The 15,672-nt window shown below is 44.1% G+C and overlaps 1 protein-coding gene across 3 annotated transcripts in view; it reads right to left on the bottom strand.

The window, feature by feature from the left end:
• golga5 (golgin A5) overlaps positions 1–15,672 on the bottom strand; it is a 103,226-nt gene that overhangs the window by 1,343 nt on the left and 86,211 nt on the right. For all 3 annotated transcript variants that reach the window (XM_073039140.1, XM_073039139.1, XM_073039141.1), the window contains exons 11-12: positions 15,206–15,308; positions 14,973–15,036 (exon numbers count right to left, since the gene is read on the bottom strand). In XM_073039140.1, coding sequence (XP_072895241.1) covers positions 14,973–15,036; positions 15,206–15,308 — 167 coding nt within the window. The remainder of the gene's footprint in view (positions 1–14,972; positions 15,037–15,205; positions 15,309–15,672) is intronic.

The following is a 15,672-nucleotide window of genomic DNA, read 5'->3' as shown; positions in this document are numbered from 1 at the left end:
TTATAAAGTCTCATCATTACATCTTTGCTTTTATATTCATCATATGATTGAATTTGAGAGGGGGAAGCACAACTCACATGTATCAGTATCGAAATGCAATAGAGGGAATTACAGAGGCATCAGAGAGGAGCTCGCCCAGGTGGATAGGAGGATGATACTAATGGAGATGACAGCAGAATACAGGTGGCTGAAGTTTCTGGGAATAGTTCACAAGGCACAGGATAGATGTGTTCCACTGAAGAAGTAGTTCTCAAATGGCTGACTGCATAAAAACCAAGGAAAGGGCATATAAGGTAGCAAAAGTGAGTGGGAAGTTGGATGATTGAGAAGCTTTTAAAATCTAAAAAAAAAAGAACTAAAAAAGCTACAAGGGAAAAGATGAAATGAGGGCAAACTAGCCAATAATATAAAGCAGGATACTAAAGTTTTTTCAGTTATATAAAGAATAAAAGGGAGGCAAGAGTTAAAATTGGACCACTGGAAAATGATGCTGGTGAGGAAGTAACAGGGACAAAGAAATGGCAGATGAACTTAATAAATACTTTGCTTCAGTCTTTAAAGTGGAAGACACTAGCTATGTGCCAGAGGTCCCTGCGTGTCAGGAAGCAGGAGTGAGTGCCGTTGCTATTACAAAGGAAAAAGTATGAGGCAAACTCCAAGGTCTAAAGGTGGATAGGTGATCTGGACCAGATGGACTACATCCCAGAGTCCTGAAGAGATAATCTTGGTCATGATCTTTCAAAAGTCACTTGATTCTGGCATGGTCCTGGCAGACTGAAGATTGCAAATGTCACTTCACTCTTTAAGAAGGGAGGAAGGAAAAAGAAAAGAAATTGTAGGCCAGTTAGCCTAACCTCAGTGGTTGGGAGGAGTCTACATTAAGGATGTGGTTTTGAGGTACTTGGAGACTAATGACAAAATAAGCCAAAGTCAACATGGTTTCTGTAAAGGGAAATCTTCCCTGACAAATCTGTTAGAGTTCTTTGAGGAAATAACAAACAGGGTGGACAAAGGGGATGTTATTTACTTGGATTTTCAGAAGGCATTTGATAAGGTGCCTCACATGAGGCTGCTTAACAAGATAAAATCCTATGGTGTTACAGGAGAGATACTGGCATGGATAGAGGAAAGTCTGACAGGCAGGAGGCAGCGAGTGGGAATAAAAGGGGCCTTTTCTGGTTGGCTGCCAGTGATTAGTGGTGTTCCTCAGGCATCAGTATTGGGACCATTACTTTTCACATTGTTTGTTAATGATTTAGATAATGGCTTTGAGGCAAAGTTTGCGAATGATATGAAGATAGGTGGGGGGGGGGGGTAGGTGGTGCTAAGGAAGCAATGTGATTGCAGCAGGACTTAGACAAATTGGAAGAATGGGCAAAAAAGTGGCAGATGGAATACAGTGTTGGGAAATGTATAATAATGCATTTTGGTAAAAGAAAAATAGTGCAGATTATTATCTAAATAGGAAGAAATTTCAAATGTCAGACATGCAAAGGGTCTTATCAGTCCTCACGCAAGACTCCCAGAAAGTTAATTCACAGGTTGAGTCTGTGGTAAAAAGGCAAATGCAATGTTGGCATTTATTTCAAGGGAATAGAATATAAAAGCAAGGAGATAATGCTGAGGCTTTATAAGACACTAGTCAGGCTGCATTTAGAGTGTTGTCAAAGTTTTGGGCCTCATATCTCAGAAAGGATGTATTTTCATTGGAGAAAGCCCAGAGAAGATTCACAAGGATGATTCTGGGAATGAAGGGGTTAACATACAAGGTAGATTTAGCAACTTTGGGCCTGTACGCACTAGAATTTAGAAGAATGTAGAGGGATCTCACTGCAACCTACTGAATGGTGACAGGGCTAGATAGGGTGGATGTGGAGAGGATGGTGCTGATATCCAGAACTACAGACACAGCTTCAAAATTGAGGGGAAACCTTTTAGAACAGAAGTTGGAAGAATATTTTTTAGGCAAAGAGTGATGAATCTGTGGTATGCTCTGCATAGACAGCTATGGAGGCCAGGTCCGTGGATATATTCAACATGGAAATTGATAGTTTCCTGATTGGTCAGGGCATCAAGGGGTACAGTGAAAGGGCAGGTCTATGGGGTCGAGTGGGATCTGGGATCAGTCATGATGGAGTTGAGGAGCAGACTCGATGGGATGAATGGCCTAATTCTGCTCCCATGTCTTATGGTCCATTTGAAATGAATGCTAACATTGCATTTTCCTTCCTCCCACAAACTCATCCTGCAAATTAACCTTTTTCCCCAAATCCCACACAGAGTTCAAATCACCACCACTGGAGCCATCTCACTAACCTGCTATGCCCAAACAGATGAGGAATGAACAAATAAAGATGGAGAGAGATATAATATATATATATATACACACATACACATACACACACACACACATACATATATATATATATATATATATGTATATAGATAGATAGAGAGATGGATGGAGAGAGGGGGAGAGGGAGAGATGGAGATAGAGATAGAGAGAATGGGAGAGAGATAGAGAGAAAAAGAAAGTAACTCACAAGACAATGTACCTCACCGAAGCCTGATGGGTCAAAGCCACTCTAAACACTGACACACTCACAAAAATAGCCACTCAAAGAATGGCTGCCCCACTTGTATATGAATTATTCTTACTGGCCCTTTCTAATGACCCCCACCTGCTGACTGCTGAGGCAAAACTCTGCCTTTGAAACCTTGCGTGCCTTCCTGATTAAAAGGGAGCTCTTTTCACGTACCTAGGGTGTGGATTGTAAGGAACCCATCACCCAGGACGTGCCCTCTTCTCATCGCTACCGAGGAGGAGATACAGGAGCCTGAAGACACTCACTCACTGATTCAGGAACAGTTTCTTCCCCTCTACCATCAGGTTTCTGAATGGACAATGAACCTATGAACACTACCTCGGTATTTTTCTCTCCTTTTGCATATATATATATTTTAAAAAATAATTTTTCTTATTGTAATTTGTTCTTAAATTATGTATTGCAACGTAATGCTGACACAAAACAACAAATTTCACAACATATGCTGGTGATATTAAACCTGATTCTGATTCAGAACTGTAAGAGTAAACCAGAGGTACATTTCTGTTACAACAGTCTACTCTGATACCAGGTAAACTAGAATTGCTCAGGTCCATCGATAGAGCAAAAGCTAAAAGGTAGCATTGGGAAATCCAGCAGCATCTGTAGTTATTATTTGTACTTGAGGCTAGTTACAATCAATCCAATGCAGAGAATCCCACACAATCAGAATGTGTGGTCTTTCTAGCGAGCAACTTTAATATCTCAGCTTTTACAGTAAACGTGACTCTGAAGGCCTAAGCATAGCGATTAGCAGAACACTGTTACAGCTCAGACTGTTGGAATTTAGGGTTCAATTTCCACTGCACATTCTCCCCGTGACTACTTGAGTTTAGTCCAGGTGCTCAGATTTCCTCCCACAGTCCAAAGACGTTCCAGTTAGGTTAACTGGTCATTGTAAACTGTCCTGTGATTAGGATAGAGTTAAATCAGTGGGTTACTGGCAGTGCAGTTCATTGGGCAGGAAGGGCCATTTCTGCTCTGTATCTCTAAATAAATTAAACAGACTTTTGGAAAGAGTACTCTCCTGCAGTGAAGATGTTTAGAACAAAATAAGGAAAGAGGCGAATGAGAAATTCTGCAGATGATGGAAATCTGAGCAACACACAAACAATGCTGGGAGCTCAGCAGGTCAGGCAGCATCTACGAAAAAAATACAGCCAACGTTTCAGGCCAAAACCCTTCGGCAGGACAGTCAATGGAACTATCCATTCAAGCCAGTATGCATCCTTAAAGCCAAGATTTCATAAATCAAACCATGTGTTCTTCTGTCTCAGGTTATTTAAACGACCAGCATTAGCAACTTAAATTGGTTTTCTTTAGAAACCTAAAAGATTAGGAGTTAAACCAATCGGGTGGCATCTGTGACACATCCCACTCTGAACTCATTCTTGAAGAAGATGCCTCAATAGCTGAGTATTTTTCTGGTTTACTTCAGATTGCTGTTATAAACAGGAGTCTTCCTGCCACTAACTACAGATATAATCTATCTATTCCTTTGATAGCAACAGAGAGTTTCCAGCTGTCATAGTCAAATAGGTAGAGGTACAATGTTAACAATCCCAGGCAGCAACAGAAATTCAAATTCAATCCTAGCATCATTAATATTTAGAGGAGTTGTTGTTCATGAGGAGGAGGGTGATGAGTAAAAGCCGTTTCCCCAGAGGGTTATCAACAACAAAACACAGCACAGGCCAATGCCTGACTTCCTGCCATCTTCATGGCATCCTTGAAACATCTCGGTTGGGGAACAGAGGAAATTCGATTGAAAAGATGGGTAATCTTTTCATGTCACTCGATAGCAGCAAGTCAACAGGTGTTTTATGTTGTTGGCGCTCGTCAACATTAATCTTATTCTAAGCAAATAAGGCAAAACGATAGTAAATAGGTTTGAAGCTCTAAAGTTATACTTTCTGCTTCTCATTAACAAGTTGACAAATTCAACCTGTTAATGAAAAGCTTCGGCAAGAACATGCGGAGACTCGATAAGTTTGTTCCTTATTCAACTCTGCAGAGAATAAGGGGTACGTCTACAAAGCCAGTGTTCTGTTCTGGGTGTCAGAAATGGGATTTCCAGGAGATGCCCAGCCTCCCCGATGGCCACATCTTCACCCCGTGCATCGAGATGCAGCTCCTTAGAGACCGTGTTAGGGAACTGGAGCTGCAGCTTGATGACCTTCGGCTTGTCACGGAAACTGAAGCAATGATAGACAGGAGCTACAGGGAGGTAGTCACCCCAAGGTTACAGGAGGCAGATAATGGGTGACCCTCAGGAGAGGGAACGGGGAGAGCACCCCTGTGCTCGTCCCCATCAACTACTGGTACTCCATTTTAAGTAATGTTGCGGAGTGGGTGGGGGGGGGGGGGAACAGCTGCCGTGCCTCTGGCACAGAGTCTGGCCTTGTGGCTCAGAAGAGTAGGGAAATGAAGAACTGAAGAGGATGGCAGCAGTAACAGGGGACTCTACAGACGGGGACAGATAGGCAATTCTGTAGATGCAAAAAGAAAACATGAATAGTAGTTTGCCTCCCAGGATCCAAGGTCCAAGATTTTTATGAAACATCCACAATATCCTGAAAAGAGAGGGTAAACAGCTGGAAGTCATGGTACATATTGGTACCAACGACATAAGGAAAAAAAGGGAGGAGGTCCTGAATAAAGAATACAGGGAGTTAGAAAGGAAGATGAGAAGCAGGACTTCAAAGGTAATAGTCTTGGAATAGAATGAGGTGGCAGGTAAATGCATAGCTGAAGAATTGGAGCTGGGGTAGGGATTCAGAACTCAGGATCATTGGGACAACTTCTGGGGCAGGTGCGTCCTGTACAAAAGGGACAGGTTGCACTTGAATCCGAGTAGGACCAATATTCTTGCAGGCAGGTTTACTAAAGCTGTTAGTAGTGGCTTAAACTAATATGGCATGGGATGGGAACCAGTATGTTAGGGCTGAGGATGAGCCAATGGGTTTACAAGTAGATAATGGGTATAACATGAATGTAAGGAAGGAGAAGCCAATGATTGGGTACAAATGCAGACAGAGCAAAGAGTTAAATTGTACTACAGAGGCAAAATTCAAAAGAGCTACGAACGTAGGACTGAAGGTGCTGTATTTAAATGCGCGTAGCATTCTGAATAAGGTGGATAAACTCATGGTGCGATTAGAGATGGGTCGGTATGACACGGTGAGCAATTAGAGATGGGTCAGTATGACATGGTGAGCAATTAGAGATGGGTCGGTATGACATGGTGAGCAATTAGAGATTGATCGGTATGACACGGTGAGCATCGCTGAGACGTGGCTGAAAGACGGTCATTGCTACGAGCTGAACATCCAAGGTTATATTTTGTATCGAAAGGACAGGCAGGATGTTATAGACGGTGGTGTGGCTCTGTTGGCAAGAGATGAAATTACACCTTTAGGAAAAGGTGACAGTACGAGAATGTTGAATCATTGTGGATAGAGTTAAGACACTACAAGAGCAAAAAAAACCATTATGGGAATCATAGTTAGGCCTTCAAATAGTAGCCAAGATGTGGGGTTGATGTTGCAAAGGGAGCTGGAAAAGGCATGTAATAAGGGTAATGTCACAATTGTAATGGGGGAACTTCAATATGCAAGGGGATTAGAAAAATCGGGATGGTGTCGGTTGGCAAGAGAGGGAATTTGTTGAAACAGAAACATAGAAAACCTACAGCACAATACAGGCCCTTTGGCCCACAAAGTTGTGCCAAACATGTCCCTACCTTAGAAATTACTAGGCTTACCCATAGCCCTCTATTTTACTAAGCTCCATGTACCTATCTAAAAGTCTCTTAAAAGACCCTATTGTATCCGCCTCCACCACCGTTGCCGGCAGCCCATTCCACGCACTCACCACTCTCTGAGTAAAAAACTTACCCCTGATATCTCCTCTGTACCTACTCCCCAGCACCTTAAACCTGTGTCCTCTTCTGGCAACCATTTCAGCCCTGGGAAAAAGCCTCTGACTATCCTCACGATCAATGCCTCTCATCATCTTATACACCTCTATCAGGTCACCTCTTATCCTCCATCGCTCCAAGGAGAAAAGGCTGAGTTCACTCAACCTATTCTCGTAAGGCATGCTCTCCAATCCAGGCAACATCCTTGTAAATCTCCTCTGCACCCTTTCTATAGTTTCCACATCCTTCCTGTAGTGAGGTGACCAGAATTGAGCACAGTACTCCAAGTGGGGTCTGACCAGGGTCCTATATAGCTGCAACTTTACTTCTCGGCTCTTAAATTCAATTCCATGATTGATGAAGGCCAATACAGTGTACACCTTCTTAACCACAGAGTCAACCTGTGCAGCACCTTTGAGCGTACTATGGACTTAGATAGATAGATAGATAGATACTTTATTCATCCCCATGGGGAAATTCAACATTTTTTCCAATGTCCCATACACTTATTGTAGCAAAACTAATTACATACAATACTTAACTCAGTAAAAATATGATATGCATCTAAAATCACCCTCTCAAAAAGCATTAATAATAGCTTTTAAAAAGTTCTTAAGTAGTTTACTTAAATACATTGAGTCCTAACCCCGGCACTTTAACATATCTTACTCCTGGCGGTTGAATTGTAAAGCCGAATGGCATTGGGGAGTATTGATCTCTTCATCCTGTCTGAGGAGCATTGCATCGATAGCAACCTGTCGCTGAAACTGCTTCTCTGTCTCTGGATGGTGCTATGTAGAGGATGTTCAGGGTTTTCCATAATTAACCGTAGCCTACTCAGCGCCCTTCGCTCTGCTACCGATGTTATACTCTCCAGTACTTTGCCCACGACAGAGCCCGCCTTCCCAAGATCCCTCTGTTCCTCCACACTGCCAAGAGTCTTACCGTTAATACTATATTTTGCCATCATATTTGACCTACCAAAATAAACCACTTCACACTTATCTGGGTTGAACTCCATCTGCCACTTCTCAGCCCAGTTTTGCATCCTATCAATGTCCCACTATAACCTCTGACAGTCCTCCACACTATCCACAACAAGCCCAACCTTTGTGTCATCAGCAAACTTACTCACCCATCCCTCCACTTCCTCATCCAGTTCATTTATAAAAATCTCAAGGAGTAAGGGTCCCAGAACAGATCCCTGAGGCACACCACTGGTGACCGATCTCCATGCAGAATATGATCCATCTACAACCACTCTTTGCCTTCTGTGGGTAAGCCAGTTCTGGATGCACAAAGCAATGTCCCCTCTGATCCCATGCCTCCTTACTTTCTCAATAAGCCTTGCATTGGGTACCTTATCAAGTCCCTCTTGCACTATCTACAAGCTTTCTCTATTTGTGAGCCAACATCCTCTTCCCCAGTCTCTTTAGTTCGGTTCCCACCCCCCAACAATTCTAGTTTAAACTCTCCCCAGTAGCCTTAGCAAACCTCCCCACCAGGATATTGGTCCCCCTGGGATTCAAGTGCGACCCATCCTTTTAGTACAGGTCACACCTGCCTCAAAGGAGATCCCAATGATCCAGAAATCTGAATCCCTACCCCCTGCTCCAATCCCTCAGTCACGCATTTATGGCTGATGAACTTAATGGGTACTTTGCATCTGGCTTCACTATGGAAGACACTAGTAGTGTGTCAGAGGTTTGTTGAGTGTCAGGGAGAGGAGAGAATGCTGTTGCTATTACAAAGGAAAATTTGCTAAGCAAACTGAAAATTAGTAAGGTGGATAAGTCAGCTGGGCCAAGTCTTGAGAGAGGTTACTGAAGAGATAACAGATGCATTGGTCATGATCTTTCAAGAATCACTTGATTCTGGCATGGTCCCAGAGGACTGGAAGATTGTAAATGTCACTCCACTCTTTAAGGAGGGAGGAAAATAAAAGAAAGGTAATTATAGGCCAGTTAGCCCAACCTCAGTGGTTGGGGAAGTGTTGGAGTCTGTTATTAAAGATGAGGTTTCGAGGTACTTGGAGAGTAATGATAAAATAAGTCAAAGTCAGCATGGTTCCTGTACAGGGAAATCTTGCCTGTCAAATCTGTTAAGAGTTCTTCAAAGAAGTAACAAGCAGGGTGGACAAAGGAAAGGCAGTAGATGTCATTTACTTGGATTTTCAGGGCATTTGATAAGGTGTCACAAGAGGCTGCTTAACAAGATAAAATCCTATCTTAGATACTGGCATGGATAGAGGAATGGCTAACAGGCAGGAGGCAGAGAGTGGAAATAAATGGGTCCTTTTCTGGTTGGCTGCCAGTGACTAGTGATGTTCCTCAGGGATCAGTATTGGGAGGTTCCGAGGTTGTCAAGCCGAGGAGTGGTAGTGGGGACAAGCTCCCACTACCTAAAAGGCATGTGCCTCAAAGAGCCTCTGACAACCAAGTCCAACTCCTGGCCTTCTCGTGTGGCTTAGCCCCTAAGCCCAGCAGAACTGTTTCTACTGACAGGAGAAGGGACAAAGGCAGGTCCTGGTGCCTTAAGACCAGTGCTTTGGGTAGATGGAGCTTGTCAGCCTGGGAAGGCAGTCCATCTGAGAGAGGGAAAACTCTGATTTCAAACCTCCACTGCCTTGCGGCCATACCCACTCATGGGAAAGGCTTCGGAAGTAAACCCTGAGGACAAATCCGGAGCTGTGGTCCCTAAGGCAGTCCGACATTGCCTTCAACCTCGCTCTGGCAACTCCTGTGACGTCACTGGTGCCAAGCTATATCGGCCCTTGCCCTTCCCTTGGACAACATCGGTGGCGTGGAGAGGGGAGACTTGCTGCTTGGGCAACTGCCTGACTCCCATACAACCTTTCCCAGGCCTGCGTCCTGGAGAGGACAGGCACAGATCCATGGTCTCGTGAGACTAACGGATGCCATCCAAGTATTGAAACCACTACTTTTCACATTGTTTGTCAATGATTTAGATAACGGAATTGAGGGCTTTGTGGCAAAGTTTGCAGATGATACGAAGATAGTTGGAGGGGTAGGTGGTGCTGAGGAAGCAATGCAATTGCAGCAGGACTTGGACAAATTGGAAGAATGGGCAAAATAGTGGCAGGTGGAATACAGTGTTGGGAAATTATGGTAATACATTTTGGTAAAAGAAACAATCATGTAGAATATTGTCTAAATGAGGAGAAGGTTCAAACATCAGAGGTGCAGAGGGACTTAGGAGTCCTCATGCAAGACTCTCAGAAGGTTAATTCACAGGTTGAGTCTGTGGTAAAGAAGACAAATGCAATGTTGGCATTTATTTCAAGGGGAAGCAAGGAGATAATGCTGAGCCTTTATAAGACACGAGTCAGGCCGCACTTCAGAGTATTGTCTACAGTTGTGGACCCCAAATCTCAGAAGGGAAGTGTTGTCATTGGGAGAGTCCAGAGGAGGTTCACGAGGATGATTCCAGGAACGAAGGGATAACATATGAGGAGCATTTGGCGGCTTTGGGCCTGTACTCACTGGAATTTAGAAGACTGTAGGGGGATCTCATTGAAACCTACTGAATATTGAAAGGTCTAGATAGGGTGGACATGGAGAGTACGTTTCCTATGGTGGGGGTATCCAGAACTAGAAGGCACAGCCTCAAAATTGAGGGGCAACCCTTTAGAACAGAGGTATGGAGGAATTTTTTTAGCTGGAGGGTAGTGAATCTGTGGAATGCTCTGCCACAGACTGTGGTGGAGGCCGAACCCGTGGGTATATTTAAGGCGGAAGTTGTTAGTTTCCCGATCAGTCAGGGCATCAAAGGATACGGCAAGAAGGCTGGTGTACGGGGTTGAGTGAGATCCAGGATCAGCCATGATGGAATGGCAGAGCAGACTCGATAGGCTGAATGGCCTAATTCTGCTCCTATGGCTTATTGTCTGATGGTCTAAACTGAATTCTGTATTGTGATTTTAATACACATTTAATCTCACATTTTTTTCCTTTAAATTAGTAGCCAGCTATGTGAGCCAAACAAAAAGTGATTGAACCTGTCTGCAATGAGCAGGTAATCACCAGGGTAGGCTTTAGTCAGAAAAGACTCTATGCTTCCTCACACTCAATTGTCCAGACGTGGAGACAAATGGAACTTCTCTCGCCAGCTGTTCCTTCCTCAGTAATGAATCCCAGAGCATTGCGTGTTGGTACTCTGAACGATCTAATATCACAGCCCTTCAGAATCAATAGTATTGAATTTCTCAGTTTCAAACACCTGACAATTTATAACGAATAACAGACTACACTTCTGCTGCTTTACTGAGATGTGGCCATGCAAAATAACCTCATTTCCTGTGTCCTTCAGTGCAGAATGCTGGGAAACAGAGACTGGAACAGACAACACACACAAAATGCTGGTGGAACACAGCAGGTCAGGCAGCATCTACAGGGAGAAGCACTGTCGACATTTCGGGCCGAGACACTTCCTCAGGACTAACTGAAAGGAAAGATACTAAGAGATACTGGAACGGACCTATACCTACTAACAGGCTGAGGGCAGATCTGATGGAGGTTTATAAGATTATGAAAGACAGAGAGTTGACAGTAATTTTTTTCCCAGTAAAAAGATATAATATCAGAGGGCAAAGGTCAGAGAGGGTAACCTCAAAGGAGATCTGAGGAGCAATTTTTGACAAACAGAGAGTAGTGGCTGCCTGGAATACGCCTCTGGGGGTGGTGGTAGAGGCAGATAGAGTAGTGGTTGCCAACCTTTTTCAGCCCAGGATCCCCTACCTCGGCCTTAGTGAAAGGCAAGATCGACCTACTAAATCATTTAGAGAAACAACAGCTCAGATTGTACTTCCAACTTGAGGCCCTTTATCTGGGCTGATTGTATTTTAATTACATAAAATGCTTTTGTCAATCTTTCAAATTAATTTAATCAAGAAAACACTGTAACTAGCATCTCAAACAGGCCATAGCTGTCTTTCTGTCATTCCATTTGTAGTAACTTCTACTTTGAAAAAGGACCACTCAACAACCTCATGTCCAAAGGAACAACTTCATCTGGGACAGCAAAACCGATATTTAACATACAGAGGTTTTCACTGAACAGCGGTGCATGGTGGAGGGGCTATACACACATGCGCACCGGGCAGAAAGAACGGAAGTAAAACCCCACAACGCCTGAAACAACCTCTCTTAACAAACAGCTTTCCGTAGCGGGAGCATTGCTATATTACCATTATCCTAATTAGTATTACCGGTACTTTATTTTTATAATGCTCACATTACAATACCTTTAATTCTAAGTTTCATTATTTAATTTTATTTCAACACAAAAAATAAATGAATAAAAATGACTGGGGCTGAATATTTTCTGCTAGTTCCCTGAAATTTGGCTCATAACTACAGACAGCCAGTCTGAGACAGTCTGTGAGGTGTCTGTCAGTAAGACAGCTCCTGTACTTAGATTTAATAATTTTCATCTGTGAAAATGCAACTTCACACAGATAAGTTGACCCGAAGTAGACACTGACTTTCAGTGCACACGTGGTGAGATGAGGAAACTTCTCCCTGCTGACAAGCCCCCAAAAGTCACCGTCCCTTGATTTTGCTTTTAAGCTCGATGTCATTTTGCAAATCAATTATTTCCATTTCAATATCACTTGGCACACCAAATACTTGCTGGAATTTGGCTGCTATCTGTTCTATATCAATTGGCAGAAATGGGTTTGAAATAAATGCAGCAATATCTTTCATGATGTTTAACTCCCCAAAACACCGATCGAACTCTATTGCCAGTTTGTCTAGGTAAGCACAGTACTGCTCAGGGCAAAAAGCATTTTTTTTCCTTGATGGCCTGTAACATTTTCTCCAAGTTGGGAAAGTGTGACAACCTCCCGTTCCTTAAATTTGAAATCCAAACAACAAGCTTGGCCTTAAACGCATTTACTGCGCTTATCATGTGGGGCAGGTGTGGGTCTTTTCCCATGAGCTTGTTGTTAAGTGCATTTTATTTAGCCATTAAGTCTGTCAGAAACCCTCAATCCAGTAGCCACGCATCATCTGACAGATCCTCGTGTTCCTCATTTCTTTATCTCAGGCAGCAAGTCAACAAATTGTTGCAGCACAGCACCCTCGCAAACCTCCTGACAGACTGAATATTTGAATGGACAGTTTCCGTTGTTAGACTGGGTGTTGAATCTGCCACATTTTTCAGGTGTTTTGTATTGGTAAACTGATACTGAGACACTAGTATAAGTTTCAGGGGTACGCAAGCTAATGATACCACTGTTTTTGTTTCCCATTTCTTGTACATTTGGGGAATGTTGGAATTTAAAGGGGGAGAAGGGTTGTAACGTGAGCATTATAAAGTTAAGTTAATACCAATTAGGATAATGGTAATATAGCAATATTCCCACTACGGAAAGCTGAATGTAAAGAGAGGTTGTTTCAGGCGTTGCGGGGTTTTACTTCCGTTCTTTCTGCCCAGTGCACATGTGCGTATAGCCCCTCCACCATGCACCACTGTTCAGTGAAAACCTCCGTATGTTAAATATTGATTTTGCCGTCCCAGATAAAGTTGTTCTTTGGACATGAAGTTGTTGAGTGGTCCTTTTTCAAAATAGAAGTTACTACATATGACTCACATATGCGCTCTAGGGGTAAAATTTGCTATTGCATCAAAAGGTTTATCAGGCATAATGTATTTGTGTATTTATTTTCATTTTTTTTCAGGATCTACTGGGAAAGTCTCAAAGATTGACCGACTGGCGACCACTATATTAGAGACTTTTAAGAGGTGTTTACAGAGGCACATGAACATGAGGAAAATGGAGGGATATGGACGTTGTTTAGCCAGAAGGGATCAGTTTAATTGGCCATTTGATCTCTAATTAAAGTGTTTGGTTAGAACATGGTAGGCTGAGGGGCCTGTTGCCGTGCTGGACTGTTCGATGCTCTATGTTCTAAACCTCGGTTCAGCAAGACTGGAATAAAAGAGTGCTATTTATAAAGAGCATTTAGAATTTATCTCACTCTGATCTTTGCCTTCAGTCAACAGCTCATGAGAATAATTTCACTCAGACAGACAGACCATGGAAGAGGGTTGATTCAACAGGGCCTGACAGGAATTCTTCAGACTTCTCAGGAGCCAGCACATCAATCTGTGCTTTATGCAGCTGCATTTTCAGATCAGATTTTTCAATCTGCATTTCATTCAGTGTGACATCAGCAGCAGGAACATCGATGAAGAGTTCAGTGTAGTCGGAACATTTGTTGTGTAGTGACCCCCCCCCCCCCCCCACCCTGGTTCAGTGTAGACGGTCGTCATGACTCCCCCCCCCCCCCACCCCAGTTCAGTGTAGTCGGAACATCTGTTGTGTGGTGACTCCCCCCCACCACCCCCGGTTCAGTGTAGATGGTCATCGTGTGACCCCCCCCCACCACCCCGGTTCAGTGTAGACGGTCGTCGTGTGACTCCCCACCACCCCGGTTCAGTGTAGACGGTCGTCGTGTGACTCCCCACCACCCCGGTTCAGTGTAGATGGTCATCGTGTGACCCCCCCCCACCACCCCGGTTCAGTGTAGACGGTCGTCGTGTGACTCCCCACCACCCCGGTTCAGTGTAGATGGTCATCGTGTGACCCCCCCCCCACCACCCCGGTTCAGTGTAGACGGTCGTCGTGTGACTCCCCACCACCCCGGTTCAGTGTAGACGGTCGTCGTGTGACTCCCCACCACCCCGGTTCAGTGTAGACGGTCGTCGTGTGACTCCCCACCACCCCGGTTCAGTGTAGATGGTCATCGTGTGACCCCCCCCCACCACCCCGGTTCAGTGTAGACGGTCGTCGTGTGACTCCCCACCACCCCGGTTCAGTGTAGACGGTCGTCGTGTGACTCCCCACCACCCCGGTTCATTGTAGATGGTCATCATGTGACCCCCCCCCCACCACCCCGGTTCAGTGTAGACGGTCGTCGTGTGACCCCCCCCCCCCCCCACCCCGGTTCAGTGTAGACAGTCGTCATGTGACTAACCCCCTCCCCCACCCCGGTTCAGTGTAGACGGTCGTCATGTGACTAACCCCCTCCCCCACCTCGGTTCAGTGTAGACAGTCGTCATGTGACTAACCCCCTCCCCCACCCCGGTTCAGTGTAGACGTTTGTCATGTGACCCCACCCCCACCCCGGTTCAGTGTAGACGGTTGTCATGTGACCCCCCCACCCCAGTTCAGTGTAGACGGTCATCGCGTGACTACCCCCCCCCACCCCCAACAACCCTGGTTCAGTATAGATGGAGCAGTTGGAAGTGCAGGTCTGAACTCAGTGTGCCATTAAAGGTTTACCTTGGTGCTATTAACTCATCGGCCTGGCAGAGATCATTAATTCTAGCGGATGCCTTAAGCTAAATCAAAACCTAAACACTATGACATACTATAATACTTCAGTCATACATTGTAACTGGTAAAAGAATAAACTCACCATATAAATAATTACAAATACCCTTGCGATTGGATATCGCCTCAGAAAAATTCCTAACCGGATGCTGTGAAAGACATGAGGTGTTATTTCGAATGCCATCAATAAAATGAAAATAAAACATTAAATCACTTTATGAAATATAAACTTCCAAACAAATGTGCAGAAAAAGTACACAATTACTGCAGATTCAGTAAAGAAAAGGCCAGAACAAATAGTTAGTGGCAGACACTTACCTGAATCGATCAATTGTATTTGCAGCTTTGCGAACTTTCCCATACATTCCTACTGAACCGTCTGGTTCACCAAAAAGAACTGGGACGCTTCTCAAACGAGCACCTAGTTCAAGTACAACTTATTCATTAAAATATTTCAGCAATCCAGACATTTGTGTCTCTTTTACAGTAAAGCAAAACTGAATGAAAATGTTGTGAGATCTCTGTGGACCGGCACAATGCACCAATACAACACGCCATCCACTCTCTGACTAACCAACATGATGCAACTATGATGTATGGGTGAAATGCTGGTGCTGCCCTCCAGTGTTAGCTCAGTGCAAGACAAGCTGGATTGTAATATCTGCAGCTGTTCTTACACAGGATAAGGAACTCATGCGGGCTCATTCTTGTAGAAATGTGGCTCCAGGACAACATCTAACACACCATCAACCCACAGGCCATGACACTCAGGGACTTGGGCTACA

The sequence above is a fragment of the Hemitrygon akajei genome, chromosome 3, assembly GCF_048418815.1.
Source record: "Hemitrygon akajei chromosome 3, sHemAka1.3, whole genome shotgun sequence".
In the NCBI taxonomy this organism is placed as follows: Eukaryota; Metazoa; Chordata; class Chondrichthyes; order Myliobatiformes; family Dasyatidae; genus Hemitrygon; species Hemitrygon akajei.
This window is presented reverse-complemented; position numbering and strand designations above follow the sequence as displayed.